General features: G+C 34.1%; 1 protein-coding gene across 1 annotated transcript in view; it reads left to right on the top strand.

Annotated features, from left to right (window-relative positions):
* Positions 1 to 863: 863 nt before the first annotated feature.
* LOC124543378 (titin-like) overlaps positions 864 to 18846 on the top strand; it is a 55530-nt gene continuing 37547 nt past the window's right edge. Inside the window, exons 1-12 of the mRNA XM_047121582.1 lie at positions 864 to 909; positions 1405 to 5532; positions 5855 to 6763; positions 7144 to 7193; positions 7450 to 7535; positions 7630 to 7850; positions 8372 to 8446; positions 8777 to 8881; positions 9726 to 10705; positions 11049 to 11109; positions 11195 to 11230; positions 12051 to 17819. Coding sequence (XP_046977538.1) covers positions 864 to 909; positions 1405 to 5532; positions 5855 to 6763; positions 7144 to 7193; positions 7450 to 7535; positions 7630 to 7850; positions 8372 to 8446; positions 8777 to 8881; positions 9726 to 10705; positions 11049 to 11109; positions 11195 to 11230; positions 12051 to 17819 — 12466 coding nt within the window. The remainder of the gene's footprint in view (positions 910 to 1404; positions 5533 to 5854; positions 6764 to 7143; positions 7194 to 7449; positions 7536 to 7629; positions 7851 to 8371; positions 8447 to 8776; positions 8882 to 9725; positions 10706 to 11048; positions 11110 to 11194; positions 11231 to 12050; positions 17820 to 18846) is intronic.

The raw sequence follows: 18846 nt of genomic DNA, 5'->3' as shown, positions 1-18846 counted from the left end.
AAATAAATATATACTATAATCTTCACTGCGAGTGACACCGATTGACACAATAATGAATGGGCAATTAATTGTATCATTAACTTGCACTTTCAAAGTGCTTTGGCAGCTGTTTCATTTTGGTTTGGCTTCATCCAGGTCTTGAATTCTTGAATTGTCGCCCACTTCATAGTGACCCTGCATGCTTTAATACAAATATACTAATCAAATTTTATATATTATGGTGAAACAATTAATATTTTCAAACCAGGTCAATTGGTTTTATTAGCATCAATGATAAGAACATCATTGATTAGCATAAATAAGTATTTATTTATGGAACTGAAAAGTGTGATATCTCATCCTATTAACCAAAATACTGAAATATTGATTTTATAATGTATGTTAAGACTTCTATAAATTAGTATTATAATTAAATCAAATTTGTTTAAGTTCCAAATGCAAGTTCAAATTTTAATATATCAATGTTATAAAATAATCCTATTATGTAGAATATTATTGGAGCATTTAGAGAAGATACGAGATCTTAAATATAATTATTGTGATTTATGATTCAATTTGCATTAACTTAAAAACAAAAGTGCAAATGTTGCCTGATAAATCAGTCAAACTCTACTATAGTTGCGTTCTGGTTTGAAGGGCAAGTGAGCCGCCTTGACTACAGGCAGAATCTTGAAAACAATTTGTCAGTTTATTTCATATAATTTCAAGGCCTTGAACATTCAAATATCTATGTATTAGTTGTGATTTGGCATCTATTGAGATAAACTTAAATAATAAAAGAATTATTAGTGTGACAACTACTAACTTCAAATTTGAAAAGGATTCTGTTGTAATTTTTTTCATATGTGTATATAAATATACTCATGTTCATCGTTGAAACCTGTGTTTTAGACATTCTTTTGCATTTAGGTACACATATTTAACCCCTTGTCATATTGACATTAAAATTGATGATAATCTTAACTTTTATACAATATATAATACCAGATGAGGATGCTTTTACATGCATGATATTACATGATATTACTTACTTTTGAAATTATTTATTAGTAAACTGGTTTTAGAGGTATGCAGTACTCATCAGTTATTGTAGACAAAGAGCTAAATTATAGTGCATTTATTATTTCTTTGTTTTTAGACCATCCATCTGATTGAGCTAAAACTGTTCAGTATTTTGTATGTACATTTCTGTGAAGTTTTCCTTTAATACTATGTTATTGCCATTACAGGGCAAAAGCTAGTTTTGAAAAAATAATTTACGAAGCCAAAAATATATATATTATTATAAATATATATATATATATATATATTATTGATATATATATATATATATATTATTGATCTTTATCAATAATGTATCTTGTGAAAATGGAGTAAATAATAAAATATGTTTAATTATTACAGAATCAAGAAAAGATGAAACTCGGAAGATTTATGATCAGAAGACGGAGAATTCAATCGAAAAAACGATAGATTCTCAAGATTTAACAAGCAGAGTTGTACATCAATCAACAGAAGAAACGAATATTTTAAAAGTACAAAAAATAGTTGATGTACAAACACGTCAAGTTCCATGGAGAAAAAAGCCTCGAGATCATTCGGTCGAAACAAAGGCAGAAGATGGCTTACAGACAAAACACTGGCGTAAAACACGGGCTGAAGACTCTTCAACAATTAAAAAAGTTACATCTCACGATAAAAATATACTATCTGTAGAAAGTGAGCAATTAGAAACAGATAGGAAAATAACGAAAATTGAGCCTATTACAGACGATGCAATTGATATAAAAAAGAAGGATATAAAATCTACCGAGAATGTTACAAAAGAACAAGTACCATGGACCCAAGAAGCAATTAAATTGCGTCCTACAAAGATAGAAAAAGTGGCCATCAAAAAAGATAAAATAGAAGATGTTAGCTTGAAACAAGTAAGAAAAAGTTCTCTTCAGAAATCTGAAACATTACTTGTAGAAGAGTCACTCACAGCCGTTGAAGATACGGTAATACTAAAGGTTACGGATTCAGATAAAATACAATCAGAAAAAACTTCTGAAATACCAATATGGCGTCGTAAAAAGAAAAATTTTACTGATAAAACCGAAACTCAATCGGAAGTAATTGCTGATGAAAAACCTGTTGAAAGTGTGATGCTCAAACCTGGACCAAAATCAAAGCTATCTGAAGATAAAGAGCAGCCACAAATAGTACATCTGAAATCCGGTACTGAAGAAAAATCTCAAGATGTTGAACAACCTAAAGAAATAAAATGGCGAACGGGCAAACAGCGGCCCAAAGAAGAACAACATGTTGAGGAAGTAGTACTGAAACCTGTGCCAAAAACAAAGGCACCCGAAGAAGTACAGCCTGTTGAAGAAGTAGTACTGAAACCTGTGCCGAAAACAAAGGCACCCGAACAAGAACTACCGCAGGCTGTTCAACTTAAACCTACTGTTAAAGAAAGACCAAAAGAAGAAGAGGGACCTAAGGAAGTAAAATGGCGAACTGGCAAACAGCGACCCAAAGAAGAACAACCTCTTGAGGAAGTAGTACTTAAACCTGTGCCGAAAACAAAGGCACCCGAACAAGAACTACCGCAGGCTGTTCAACTTAAACCTACTGTTAAAGAAAGACCAAAAGAAGACGAGGGACCTAAAGAAGTAAAATGGCGAACTGGCAAACAGCGACCCAAAGAAGAACAACCTGTTGAAGAAATAGTTCTGAAACCTGTGCCGAAAACAAAGGCACCTGATGAAGAACTTCCACAGGCTGTTCACCTTAAACCTACTGTTAAAGAAAGACCAAAAGAAGATGAGGGACCTAAAGAAGTAAAATGGCGAACTGGCAAACAGCGACCCAAAGAAGAACAACCTGTTCAAGAAGTAGTACTTAAGCCTGTGCCGAAAACAAAGGCACCCGAAGAAGTACAGCCTGTTGAAGAAGTAGTACTGAAACCTGTGCCGAAAACTATGGCACAAGAAGAAGAACTCCCACAGCCTGTTCAACTTAAACCTACTGTTAAAGAAAGACCAAAAGAAGACGAGGGACCTAAAGAAGTAAAATGGCGAACTGGCAAACAGCGACCCAAAGAAGAACAACCTGTTGAAGAAGTAGTACTTAAACCTGTGCCGAAAACAAAGGCACCCGAAGAAGTACAGCCTGTTGAAGAAGTAGTACTGAAACCTGTGCCGAAAACAAAGGCACCCGAAGAAGTACAGCCTGTTGAAGAAGTAGTACTTAAACCTGTGCCGAAAACTAAGGCACAAGAAGAAGAACTCCCACAGCCTGTTCAACTTAAACCTACTGTTAAAGAAAGACCAAAAGAAGACGAGGCACCTAAAGAAGTAAAATGGCGAACTGGCAAACAGCGACCCAAAGAAGAACAACCTGTTGATGAAGTAGTACTGAAACCTGTGCCGAAAACAAAGGCACCCGAAGAAGAACTTCCGCAGGCTGTTCAACTTAAACCTATTATTAAAGAAAAACCAAAAGAAGACGAGGGACCTAAAGAAGTAAAATGGCCAACAGGCAAACAGCGTCCCAAAGAAGAAAAACCTGTTGAAGAAGTAGTACTTAAACCTGTGCCGAAAACAAAGGCACCCGAAGAAGAACTCCCACAGCCTGTTCAACTTAAACCTACTCTTAAAGAAAGACCAAAAGAAGACGAGGGACCTAAAGAAGTAAAATGGCCAACAGGCAAACAGCGTCCCAAAGAAGAACAACCTGTTGAGGAAGTAGTATTGAAACCTGTGCCGAAAGCAAAGGCACCCGAACAAGAACTACCGCAGGCTGTTCAACTTAAACCTTTTGTTAAAGAAAGACCAAAAGAAGACGAGGGACCTAAGGAAGTAAAATGGCGAACTGGCAAACAGCGACCCAAAGAAGAACAACCTCTTGAGGAAGTAGTACTTAAACCTGTGCCAAAAGCAAAGGCACCTGAAGAAGTACAGCCTGTTGAAGAAGTAGTACTAAAACCTGTGCCGAAAACAAAGGCACCTGAAGAAGAACTCCCGCAGGCTGTTCAACTAAAGCCTACTGTTAAAGAAAGACCAAAAGAGGACGAGGGACCTAAAGAAGTAAAATGGCCAACAGGCAAACAGCGACCCAAAGAAGAAAAACCTGTTGAAGAAGTAGTACTTAAACCTGTGCCGAAAACAAAGGCACCCGAAGAAGAACTCCCACAGCCTGTTCAACTTAAACCTACTCTTAAAGAAAGACCAAAAGAAGACGAGGGACCTAAAGAAGTAAAATGGCCAACAGGCAAACAGCGTCCCAAAGAAGAACAACCTGTTGAGGAAGTAGTATTGAAACCTGTGCCGAAAGCAAAGGCACCCGAACAAGAACTACCGCAGGCTGTTCAACTTAAACCTATTGTTAAAGAAAGACCAAAAGAAGACGAGGGACCTAAGGAAGTAAAATGGCGAACTGGCAAACAGCGACCCAAAGAAGAACAACCTCTTGAGGAAGTAGTACTTAAACCTGTGCCAAAAGCAAAGGCACCTGAAGAAGTACAGCCTGTTGAAGAAGTAGTACTAAAACCTGTGCCGAAAACAAAGGCACCTGAAGAAGAACTCCCGCAGGCTGTTCAACTAAAGCCTACTGTTAAAGAAAGACCAAAAGAGGACGAGGGACCTAAAGAAGTAAAATGGCCAACAGGCAAACAGCGACCCAAAGAAGAAAAACCTGTTGAAGAAGTAGTACTTAAACCTGTGCCGAAAACAAAGGCACCCGAAGAAGAATTCCCGCAGGCTGTTCAACTTAAACCTACTGTTAAAGAAAAACCAAAAGAAGACGAGGAACCTAAAGAAGTAAAATGGCCAACAGGCAAACAGCGTCCCAAAGAGGAAAAACCTGTTGAAGAAGTAGTACTTAAACCTGTGCCGAAAACAAAGGCACCCGAAGAAGAACTCCCGCAGGCTGTTCAACTTAAACCTACTGTTAAAGAAAAACCAAAAGAAGACGAGGGACCTAAAGAAGTAAAATGGCCAACAGGCAAACAGCGACCCAAAGAAGAAAAACCTGTTGAAGAAGTAGTACTTAAACCTGTGCCGAAAACAAAGGCACCCGAAGAAGAACTCCCGCAGGCTGTTCAACTTAAACCTACTGTTAAAGAAAAACCAAAAGAAGACGAGGGACCTAAAGAAGTAAAATGGCCAACAGGCAAACAGCGTCCCAAAGAAGAAAAACCTGTTGAAGAAGTAGTACTTAAACCCGTGCCGAAAACAAAAGCACCCGAGGAAGTACAGCCTGTTGAAGAAGTAGTACTGAAACCTGTTCCGAAATCAAAGGAACCCGAAGAAGAACCGCAGGCTGTTCAACTTAAACCTGCTGTAAAAGAAAGACCAAAAGAAGACGAGGGACCTAAAGAAGAACCTCATGTTGAAGAAATAGCGCTCAAGCTAGTGCCAAAACAGAAGATTCTTAAGGACAAACCAAAGTTAAAAGAAAAAACTATAAGCGAAGATAAAAATAAACGTCAAGAAAAAACAGTAATTGAAGAATTTGTTACAGAAACAAACGAAGTAAAAAGTAAAGGTGTGGTAGTTTTAATGTACTTATTGAGTCGTTTATAATACTGTTTAACAGATGCATGGCCAAATATTACTTAAAAGTTAATTATATTATTCATGTTTATCATCTCTTATTATGTTTATTTAACCTAGCTTTTAAATATATGTTCATGTAAATAAATATATTTGCAATTGTACATACTTAAATTGATTTTGTGTCTAATGTATTCACGTACGGTAAGTTAACTGTAGTATTGTTCTCGTAAAAATAACCTTTACAATCACAAACTGGTACGTTCTAAAACTAACCGAAGCAGCATATGCATTAACAAAGAAATATTTTGCAGAAGTTGGACCTATAATTATTCAACCAATCAAAGCCATGACTCTTAACGAAAATGATGACTTTGAACTTGAAGTTACATTTCAACCGGAAGAAAATAACCGTGTCACTTGGTTCTGTAATAATAAAATACTTGATCAAAGCGACGACTGCTATATACGTATTGAAAATGGAAAATCCACATTAAAAATTATGAATGCAGATAAAAAGAAAGTAGGCAAATATGAAGTAGTCATTGAGAAGGACACTAATGTTTCGAAATCCGCAAGCACTGTTAAATTAGCAAAGGCAAAAGACGAGGAAAATATACAAGCTCCCACTTTTATTAAGTGTTTGCAACCAAAGCGAGTTGATGTAGGTGCCGTTGTTTTGCTTGAAACAGTGGTACGATCGACTCCATGTGCGTCATTTCAATGGTTTATTGGTAATAAGGATGTTGTTAGTTACACGAAAGAAAATAAAATTCATTCTATATATATAACAAACAACAACAATATTTCCTGTTTATGCATCGAACATATGACACAAGATCTTTTTGGAATAATAACATGTAGAGCTGAAAATTTTGGTGGTTCTGTTTCATGTTCGGCTTCTTTGCTGAGACGGGATTGTACTGAGCAATCGCTAGGCAAACCGCCAGAATTTATCGTACCGTTAAAATCGGCAACAGTGATGGACGGAGATACAATTCTTTTAAACAGCTATGTTACTGGAGAACCGTGTCCTACAATTGATTGGTATCATAATGAAAGAAAAATCGAATGGGCTAGAGATGTAACTTTCGGTCGTCAAGAATCGGGATTATGTGAACTACGCATTAAAGAAGCTTTCCCAGAAATGTCGGGCAATTACAGATGCGTAGCTACAAATGAGCTTGGGTCTAGCAGCTGCGAATGTTTTGTAACGGTGGAAGGTAGCGATACAGTTCTTCAGCTGAGTGCATGCGTTACTCTAATAACTACTCGTATGTAATAAGCACGATAAATGTTAGATTTGCAATTATTAACGCTAATATTAAAATATAAGCCATACTGACATGTTGCAATTTGAATGTCTTATCGAGCTTCTAATTAAGAATTGCAATTATTATGTCATATTGAAATAGAAAAAAACATATATTTAAATACTTATCTCTAAAAGATTTCTAAAAAAAAAGTAATATAATGGTCGACGAAGCACAAGCTTGATTTGCACTCCAACCGCACTCTACTTGTTTGTTGAGATTGTTAGGATATTAATGATGCAAATGAAACAGCTGATTCTTATATCATTCAAAAATAATTTTATTTTCAGCATACGAATACGTGCCTAGTGTGTCTGAGGAAGAGATTTTAAGTGACGAAGTAAGTGAAACATTTGATGGTGTAATTCAAATTAGAATACGTTGATGGTAATCTGTCGACTCTTCGTTTGTTGTTAATGTTGCTAATGTCGACGACGACGCGCCACGCACATGACACGGTACAAGTACGTGGCGCCGGGCGCGATACATGCAAGCCACAAAGCAACGTATAAAACGGAATCACGATATGTTCTAACTCGTTTATTTATTTTTGGTTAAACTTAACTTTAGGTAAATCGATCGTTGAATTATTTCAGAAAACAAGTGACATCGAAGAATTCGCTCCAAAGATTATTAAAGCTTTGCCTACGGTCGTATCGACTACAGAAGGGGAATTGACGAGGTTTGCATATTGATAGGAAATCCTATTTATTTGAGTAATAATATATGTACTGGTTTATTTATAAATAATAACATGTTGGTTCATATAACGACAGATTGGAAGCTAAAGCGATTGGTATTCCTAAACCTGAAACAAGATGGTTGAAACAGGGCGTGCAAATAGAGCAATCTCAGGAATATCAAATAGAAGAGTTAGACGACGGTACTTCGATTCTGATTATCCCTGAAGTGTACCAAGACGACACCGGTGAAATAACGTTCGAGGCTTGCAACGCGTTGGGAGTTACGTCTACTATTGCAGCGCTGTCCGTTGAGAGTAAGCCAAGACATCGTTAGCTATATTTTCTTATCGTTCAATGATCTAAAAAATCTTATGCAACTAATCGTGTGCAGCTTTTATCACTTTTCTTATTAAATTTGCTTGCTATGTTTTCAGTTTTGATATTTTCAGAGACACCTCAACGATGACAACTTCCAGGAACCGCTGACAAATTTATCGAAGGCCAAATAAAACTGTCCTTGATCCTGATCCGCCTCCCATTGCTTCCTCTTGTACCTGTTCTTAAGTAAAACTATTCAAGATTTACTCTTAACGTTTTAACGACACTTTCTACTTCAATTGAACGACAACTCTTTTTACATAGCCCTAATGTTAAAATTATTCACAGTATCGCTTGTGCCTTTAAAAATTAAATACTAATTAGTAAAGTTACATTAAATACAAGTATTGTTATTTCGACCCTATTGGTTCAAATGAAATATTACATTAAAGAAATACAAAACGCAATACATACCGTACCATTTGTTTTTGGTAATACTATGAATATGTTTTTTAAGGTGTCGTCGGAACCAGAGATTACAGAAAACCAGAATGGGTAACACATATGGAGGAATTACAGGCAGCTCTTAAAGGTAAATAAAACATATTTTTTTATAATAGATGCATTTGCCGATTTGTGTGGCTTGTGAAGTAAACGTGCAACTTAAGAAAGTTGCTCCAGTATTGTATAATCGCAAATAGTCAGTTATTTATTTTAATAATTATTTTGTTTATCTAACAAATATGTATTTGCGGGGCTGAGTTTCGCAACGATAGGCTAACCTAACATTTTTTAGTGGAAGTCATAAATTTGTAATGTAAAATTTTTAAAGTAAGAGATTTGTGTTTATTTTTAAATTAAATATGCATTTTTTTTCTGAACGATCATTTGATCGATTGAGCGATAATCGTTGTCATTGCAGCGAGTCAATCGGTGCCAACTTTTATCCAGCAAATATTGGAGGAACGAGTTACCGAAGAGGAGTCCGTAACGTTTGAGGCAATTTACAGAGGAAACCCAACACCAGGTAAACCAAAATAAACACCTGACTCTTGCACTTATGAGTATGATGATGACTATTGATGTTCCTGCAGCAAGGACAAACAATTGTAGCAATCACTGTTGACTTAAGGTTTTTGGAGCGTTCAAGGCACGATTTAAAAGTAGCCTCAGGCTCTCTGTTAATTTCTGTTTGGTCAAAGCATTCCTGTCACATAGAGATTGCTCCTTCGTTTCTTTCCTTTCGTTTTTTTCCTAACTGTTGTTCCCATGGAACTTAAAGCATATGGTATGTTATGTTCCTTTGTTATTGTTATGTTATGTCTATCAAATCAGAGGGGCATGCATAATCACCGAAGGCACTGCCATAGCCTTGTTCGGCACGGATCGGAGGTTGCAGGATCGTGTTAATAAAACGCAATATAATAATAGTACCGCCAATTATTCCACAAAAAAAAAAACATTTCTACGAGTATGGTTAATGACATTTATATCTATTTATATCACGGTTGATCTAGGACGATATAGTAGCGTCAATCATGCAATGAAAAATTGGTATAATTGATAATAAACTTTTCAAATCACTGCAAAGTTTGCAAGATATCGTAGTGTTTTGTAAATATCATTTAATTTGGGCGCCCTGCCTTTTAGTAACGCATATTACGTTATGTTTAAAATTTTAATGTTTAGCAAGTAAAAATAGCAATTTTCTTTTTTTTTTTCAATGGGAGTGCATATATACACGACGGAACATATTTTATATTCGACTTATTTGTCATACAAAAATTTGTTGATACCTGAGATTGTCACCAATGTTTGTTATCTAGTCTGTTTCAACATTCTTCGACTTAAACCAGAAAATATTGTTTCAGATATTGTTTGGTATAAAGATGACACAGTTATAAACTCCGATAGCAATTACATTATAGAAAATAAAGACAATCGAACAATTTGTAGAATAAGAAAAGCTAAGAAAAGTTTAGAAGGAACATACAAATGCAAAGCTGTAAGTGACATTGGTATGGCAATAACTAAAGCCAACTTACAAGTGTTTGAAAAGAAAGATAGTATTCAAAAGATATCGACTAAGAAAAGGAAAACCATTAAAACGGAAACTACAAAAAAAGTAACGGAAGAAACAGTGTCATCTGTGAGTGCAACTGAGTTCACAAAGCCTCTCGAGACAGAGCGAACGGCGGAAGAAGCGGCCCAGGTTACATTCAGAGAGGCTGATTCTATAGAAACTACTGATATTGCTGTACTTAAAAAGGTCGAAGAGAAAAGTAAACTTGAAAATAATGTAACGGAAATATTAAAACCAGTAATTTTGCCACATGAATATTTGATCACTTCTCAACAACAAAATGAAGAAACAGTACAAACGTTAGAAAAGTCATATGAAACATACAAGGCAGTATTAAACACGGTCGAAGAAGAATTGAAAGTGTCATCTGAAATCAATGAGTTGCTAGAAGTGATGAATGCCAAAGAGTTCGGCCCTGGCGAGTCACCCTTGAGAGAACTAGCTAAAATTGGATATATGCTAAGAAGAGGTATAACTACGGAAGAGATAGAATGTTTGTATGATTCAAAATACTTCCCAGCACTTCGAGTGCCACAATCACAATCGGCTTTAGTGAATTTGGTAGAACGCCAAGGTCATGGTGCCCTTATAACTGAAGTGCTCACAGAAGAAACGACTCAAAATGAAGACGTCATTGCTGCCAAAGTAGGGTTCCGAGCCTTCATGAAAATGGTTGAATTGAAACATGCTGCTGTTGAAGAGGTCATAACTCATCTGTATCCCGAAGACTTTAAGCCACGTGCCTGGGAACAGAAGGAAGCTCGTGAGGTAACTGTCAAAAGTCCATTTTTACGTTAATTAAGTACTGCCATCACATGTTTTACTCTACACTCTCTAACTTCTTATTCCGTTCCTCTAACTGAATGTTTAGCAACACCTCTCAAACTATGGAAATTTATTACACCGCAATTTTGTTATTTGGAAAAGACAACTTCATTTATTATAATAAAAATTTCTTTATTTTTATATCTTTTGGATAAAAATATATACTACTATACTACTGTTTCTGTGTTTTTCTCATTTTATTAAATGAAAACGCTTATTGAAATGTACAGAAATCAGTAAATAGCGTCACATATACAAGCTTTCTAAAAATAATGTGACATTTCAGATGATCGAACAATCATCTACTGAAGAACTCGCCCAAACGTCAACAATTAAAGTGATGAAAGGTAAAATAAAAAAAAAAACATCATATTATATGTGGTAAAACTTAATAAATTCATGTTGATGAACGAACAATAAATATTGTTGCAGATTTAACCCACACTTCTGACGAAAGTAATAGAGAAGGTAAGTTTATAGGATTATTCAGAGACAATGTGCTTCAATGTATTTAGAAATTGGTATTAAACTTATTTATGCTTATGCTTTTGTATTCGAACGCTTTTACTTACAGGTATTAAAACAGCGACTTTATTTTTTTTTCGTTTTACATATGATACCCTTCATTGATTTATTTTAATTTTCGTAACAACAACAATTACCTTCTACAGTTTTGCGATGCAAAAGCAATGTAGCGTTATTATTTATATTGCTTGTTAAGGTGTATTATCCGTAGCTCACGATAAGATTGTTTCAAATGAATCACATTAACGTCTCATGTATAGAAATACTCTTTAAAAGTATTTCGTTCGGTTCACATAGTCGGTAAGACAATTGTGTGATTTTGGAGGAACATAAATCTGTGCTTGTATTATTTAAGTTAGTAAATTAAAAATATTGTATTAGAAAATAAGTAGTATTTAGTGTGGGGCAATATAATACCCGTACGTGTGATATTATTAGTAAAATTGTAAACCTTTGACATCAGCTTCTATTATTTACTATATTTACATATTGGATGTATTATATAACGCTTTTGTTGGATACTTTAACATCAGTCTAATAGAATGTTAATAAGTAGTAATGTAAGTATATATTTATTGTATAATCATTTACACATTCACTAAGCGCCATATAAATTCAAAACCTGTAAAACACGTTATTAACAAGGAGCAAGATACTCAAAAATAACTTATTAACAAAAGCTTTACGCTGTTGTACATAATGAATTTAATACACTGATGCCTGTGTCACTTTAAACAATATTTACGGTACTGTGTATTCACAGATGTCAGAACGAAACGCAAAAAACACAAAAAACAAAGAGTAGGTTCGGAAGAAGTAGTTGAAAATATGGAAATGTTGACAAGAGAAATGAAGAACTTGCAGCCACAGCAAAAAGTGGAGCATTTAGAAGTAGACGAGACAGAAAATTTAGATGATGAAAGCTTTGTTTATTCTTCTGCTGTTCCGACAGATATTTCTGATAGTAAAATTGAGATAATACCTGCGAGTGAAGTAGCACATATAAAATCTGAACAACAAACACGAAATATTGTGGCGAACGTTAGACTTGATGCTAATTATCCAGTTGTAAGTAATATTCAAAATGCTCATTATAAAGAGGAAACGTTACAAGTCAATCAAAAACATGTTTTGAAAAACGTGGAAGAAACTTTTAGTGAGTTAGAACCCTTAGAGGTAACCCAGATAGAAGTTATTAGCTCCGTAGATGAGTATCGAGAAAGTGATATAAAATACGATAAATCCGCTCATACCGCTATAGTTCCCGCAGAAACTGTAGTGACAGAAGAGACATTTACAAATATCTCAGCCGTTGACATTGATAAAGAGGAAATACAAAAGCAGAACGCAAAGTCGACGATAATTTTACAGGACGCTTTACACGTCACACATGATACCGTTTCATTGAAAGAAGCTCCATTAAAAGACTCCACAGTAAAAAAATCGTTCGCTATACCATCCGTATCACCTCTGACTGAGCTTAACGTTACCGAAATTAATGAAGAATCTAAAGAACAAGAATTGTTCTGTCAAAATAATGATAAAGCTGTTACTTCTAAACTTAACTTCAATTTACTGGAATCTGTTGAAGTTGGGGAAGTTTTTATTGAAGATAGGTCTGGTAAATATTATCCGGAATTAATAGTACCCACGGAAATGGCAAAAAAGAATATTTTAGTGTCAAATCAGATTATTACTCAAATTCATGATGTCCAAGAAAAAGAGGGATCTTTAAATGTTCCTAAAGCACCTCTTTTACAAGAAGTGAATTTAGATATTACCTCTGAAGATAGTATTGTCGTTTCTATGAAAGATATTCATGAAAAAGAAGGTACATTAGAACTTAATGACTCTCCGGTACGAGCTATAGTAGCAAGCGATTTAGTATTGCATTCAAGTTTGACTAATTATATGACTACTCCAAATATAAAAGAATCAGATTTTAATGCAGACGTTTTCTCTTCTAAAAAAGCTGAAATAGCCTTTAATGAGCATCAACACAAGTTTAACACCGAAACCAACATTAATGATTCTGAAAATATTTTTCAAACGGATGAAGTTATCGTAGGCAATCAAGCACGTGTGATCATATCAGCACTAGATAAAAACACTGTCGATGAAGTTCAAATTCATGAAAGCGAAAAAGAATTTTTACATAAAGACGACAAACAAACAGCAACAGCCAATGTTGATTATAGAGCAACAGAATCTATTATCATATCAGAAACAATAGGAATGTCATCAATGAGTGAATTGGAAAATCCAGATGTAGCAAATGATAAAGTAGCTACAGAAGCTGTTGTTACCGAGAATGCTAAAATTATCATATCACCATTTGTGCATGATCAAGAAACTTTGCAGTCTTACACCTCTAAACTCCCTGAAAATGTTTCAATATCTTTAATCCCTAATATACCAATTTCTGTTTTAGAAACAAGATTAACAGATTCTGAAAATAAACTGGAAACCTATAAAACTCCAGAACTTTTAAGCACTAAACCAATATCTACCCATCAACTCAGAACACCGCTTACTTTAGAAGTAAATACCACAGATCAATTGGATTATTTACAACCATTTGTAAGCAACCTTCATAGTGCGCATGAACAAAGAGATCTACATAAAGAACTGACAGTCCTCCAAACTACAGTTCAAGAGCAATTGCAAAAGTTAGATGATAATCCAATTAATGAAACTCAACCAGTAGCTTCCTTTATGCCAAATGAAAGTATCAACGTCGTTGAGACAACATCTAATTGTAACGAAGAAGAACTTGTTGTTCAAAACATATTTACAGATAAGATTGCCAAAATTAACATTGATATTGAACATAAAGTACCTATAACATCTGAGGTTAATTTAAAGGATTCCTTGAACCAATTAGATAATTTTAAATTACCACGTGAGGAAGCTGAATTAGTGCATAATCTATTTAATCCGTTAAACATATCTGAAAATAAAATCCTAGATAGTCAAGCTTCTTTAGAAATGATCGTCACACCTGATTCGAAATTTGTTAAACCTAAATTAATTTCAGTGGAGGAGAGCCTTAAAGTTACTGAAGTAACACCCAATGAGAAAGAGGAACTTTATGAAAACGCTGAATCTTTTGAGTTACCAAGTACAGCTACCACCGGTATCGTTAGCAGGCCAGTTGCGATATCTTCAGAGTTATTTGAAAATTTAACTGTAGGTTTTACCGAAAGAAATGTTGTCCCAAAATATTCTAGCGCCAACATAGAAAATATTGCTCATAAAGAAATATCTGTATCAACCGCAGAATATATTGAAAAGGAAGGTATTCTTTCGTATGATAAACCAAAAACAGTTGAAGCTTTCACAAATATTGATTCCAATCAAGCGGTTATAATAAACCAAGTTCAATCAGAGGCTTTACCGACAACGTTTAAACCACAGTCAGTAGTTGGTGTATCAATTATTCCATCTGCAATAACCGCCGAAGCTTTAGTGCAACAAGAAATTTTAGTACATTCTTCAGAAAGTATTTTAAAGAAGCAAGAGAGTTCAAATAAAATGAAAGCTTCTGTATCTGTTTCGGCACTGACAGTTCCGGAGCACGAAGAAAAAGTTACGGCAGAAAAAGAGAAGACCCTATTAAGTCAAATTACGCCCGAAAAACAAAACGTCATTGTAAATTTATGTGAGCAACGTGGTGTGGAAACAATAGAAACTTTAGCACAATGCGATAACATTAAAAAAACTGATAACTTTGAAACTCCAAGTAAAACAGCCCTGATTAAAATTGACGACATTTATGGTAAAACTGCTAGTGTGGAAGAAGCACTAATAATTCAAACAACAACAGACATTACTGATACTATAAAAGAGGTAAAACCGGAAGTTAAAACATTAGAACATTTGAACTTACAACAAACAGAAACTATACCAGCTGAAAGAGAAACATTTATATTTGAAGAAAAGCCTAGGAAATCGACAGCCTCTTCTAATCTCGTAGAATCACAGGCTTTAATTGAAAGTGCTATAGATGTTCAGGAAAAAGAAGCAACCTTCGATAAGCTATTTGCTTCACCGATTCAAGATGCTTCAGTTGAATTTATGCAACATAGTGGGATTATAAATACTGAAGTAATTTTGTCAAACAAAATAGAGTTCATCGAAAGCGATAAAAAACTTGATATGCAAATATTAAATACAAATATTGAAGAACAGAAGTCAGTTGATGTTACAGAAATATTCCCTGCTGAGACTGAAATTTATTTGAAAGAATCATCTAAAGCGAAAACACACACGTTGCACCCTACACCAAATATATCAGTAATTCCTTCTATTGAATCAACTGAGACGACAGTCAATGAACAAGAAGGTATGTTACCTTCGTCGGTTGAAACTAAACCACAAAAAGCAGAATATCATCTTACACCATCAAAACATATAGATATTTCTGAGGAAATTTTGGCAGAAAAGGAAAGTAAATTAAAATTAAGTGATATACCAATGACAACTATTAACGATATTAATTTTAATTCACATCGTCATATAAATGTAGAAGTTTGTCAGACTTCTGAACTCGAAGAACCCATTAAAACATTAACACATAAATTCACAAGTATTAAAGATTTTAGCCTAGAGCCTGTGAAAGCTCTTAATGTTAGCGAAATTAAAGCTGAAGAAAGATCTGAAGAATTATTAGTAAATAAAAACATCAAAGAAGAAAAACCACAAGCCAGTCTTGAGATGGGTGGTCATATTGATACCACTGAAATAATACCATTCGAAGTTGAAACTATTTTATCGACCACCAATTTAGATAAAACAGAAAAAATTACCCCTTATATTGAACAATCTGCTTCGTATGTTACTGTTGTTGAAATTGAATCAATAGATAAAGAAGAAACATTACACGTTGAAGGAAAAGGACATCCTAAACAAGTTGTGTCATCTATTGAAACGAAACCCTCTATCGAAGTGCATGAAATAATACCATCTGATTCCGAGTTAAACATGCCACAGAAAAGTAAGCCAAAAACAGAAAAATTGTCTTTACTGTTGGAGACCCAGCATCACGTCACCATAATAGACACATTGACAAAAGAAAAGGAAGATGTTCTTAAATCACAAGAAATTTCAATGAGTAAAGAGCAGCAATCAAGTATTCAAACAACCCATCATATTACAACAAGTGAAATTATAGCTATTGAAGATGAAACAAAAATTAATGATTTTTATAAACCTGTGGGTGAGACTGCTGTAAAGTCACAGATTTTAGAAGAAAGTTTAAACAGAGAAGAACAACAAACATATGAAAGTATAGGATTAGTAACACAGTTGAGTGAGCCTCAAACATTAAATGCAAAGGAAGACATATCTACTTTTAAAGTTGCAGAAAATACTGAAGTAATGATCCAAGAACAATCAGGCCCCCTTGGTAAATATGAACCAAAAGATGAGAAAGCTTTACTAACACAAGCGGCTATGAAAGAAATGATAACTTCAGTCCCACAGATACTAGAAAGTACAAAACAATTATTAAAAGAAAACAGTATCGTAGAGACCTGCGTCGATTATGAATTGGAGGTTCATAAAAACTATGTCACGCAAGAAAGTATTGCCCATGAACTTTCTGAAAATTTAGTTATTCCGAAAAATGTACCTAAGATGGCTGAAAAACAGATATTGGAATTAAACAGTTTTGAACAGACTGAAATAGTAACTGAAGAAAAGCCGAAGGATTTTAATAAACCAGAATCTATTAAAGCCCAGAAAGCAGACGAAACTGCTATTAATTTTCAAGGCGTAGATGTTATTAAACAAGAGCCTTTAGAAAATATTAATGATCTCACTAATGCTATACAACCCAACTTGAAAAAAGCTTCGGTTGATTTAAACTCTCACTTAAGTTTAACTGTGTCTGAAAAGATTTGTGAAGAACCAGTTACAGATATTTCAAATGATGAAGTAAAAACAATAAAACTTACTGAAGAACTTTTAACAATCAGACCTGTTGAGCAAACTATAGTTATTGCCGAAGAAAATATCGAAAATATTACCAAGAAGCTGATGGTGGAAGAAAAATGTCTAAAATCCGAACCCATTCAATACGAACCTTTGAACCAAACAGAATTTTTAATACATGAAAATGAAGTAGAAACAAATTTTGATAAAACGTCACGCTTAGAAAATGCTTCGATTTCCCTTACACACATGACACATTTACAATGTACTGAAAATATATCCGAGTCTCTCGTTGCTGATTTGTCTATACCTTTAGCTCAGACACATAATTCGACAGTTAAAACAAATAACATGTCTACTCTAATTGTCACAGAAAACGTTACTTTACAAAACGAATCTGACCTACAAATCACAGAACCAGTCAAACAGAAATTAAAACCTGTCTTAAATTTATCAAATGAATTAGAAATTACTGACAAAACCTTAGAAGAACACCTTATGCCGTATAACGAAATTAAACCTAAATTACATGACAGTAAAGTGTCCCTTGTAGAAGATGCCGCTGACGTTACATCGTTTCAAGACACATTTAAAATAGGTGAGTAAATAAGCGTTACTTCTATTGGAACACATAATAAGGTTCCTTCAAATATTATTTTTGCTTAAGTACTGGAATACTTACAGTTTTTTCAAGACATTTTTGTTTTTATCCATTGAGGTATACTGTAAGTTTGATGTATATAATAAGTTATTTTCCCTGACAAATTGCTTATATGATATATCTCATGACAATATTGTTATTCTACTTGGTTTAATAGTCTACAGTACATTATAAAAAAGTATTTAATAAATTATGGTTATAATGTGTAATTTAAGGAGGCCTTAGCGAAGCAGTGGGAAATTTACAGGCCGTTGTTGTTGTGTAATTCAAATAAGTTTTTTAATAATTTAAATTTTGGTACTGGAATTCATTTTTTGAAATATCCTAAGCGACTTAATATCTCATTTAGTTTAAGTTAAAATTCAATTTAAAAAACGGATTAAACATAACTTTAATTAAAAATGTAACTACATTTTTTATGGCCAACGAAAGTTGAAGAATGATTCACAACTTTATTAGTCAATTAGGAATTATTGTAAAGATTGTCATTAAAATTGTTAATTTCCTGAAACTCTCAGGTCATAAATAGTTTATTTTATAAAAATTAATCCATAAAATAAAATATGTAGAAAATTGTACGTCGTATCAAGTTTCCACTTCATTTAATACAGGTATGACTTTCATACAAATAATAATGTAAATGTAATCTAAAAATCCTAAACATAAGTCATGTAATTAATAAAAGGTGTAATCTTCATACAAGCTATAACCTTACTATGATCAATTTGTTTGTACCATTTGAATGTAGAATGGATTTAAATTGATAACATTATATTTAAATACAAGATTCATGTTAATGTTGAGGACAAGTAACCGAATTCAAGACAACATAATTTGTGTTCCTTAGGTTTACTTAGTTTATTTTTCTAATTTAATATCATGCCAAATTCTAAGCAATATCAAAAATAGCCAAAACGAAAAAAAGGGGTTTTTATGGAAATAATTTTTAGTAAAATTATACAAA

This window comes from Vanessa cardui, chromosome Z (assembly GCF_905220365.1).
Source record: "Vanessa cardui chromosome Z, ilVanCard2.1, whole genome shotgun sequence".
Taxonomy (NCBI): Eukaryota; Metazoa; Arthropoda; class Insecta; order Lepidoptera; family Nymphalidae; genus Vanessa; species Vanessa cardui.
Note: the sequence above shows the minus strand (reverse complement) of the source record. Positions and strands in the feature narration are given on the sequence as shown.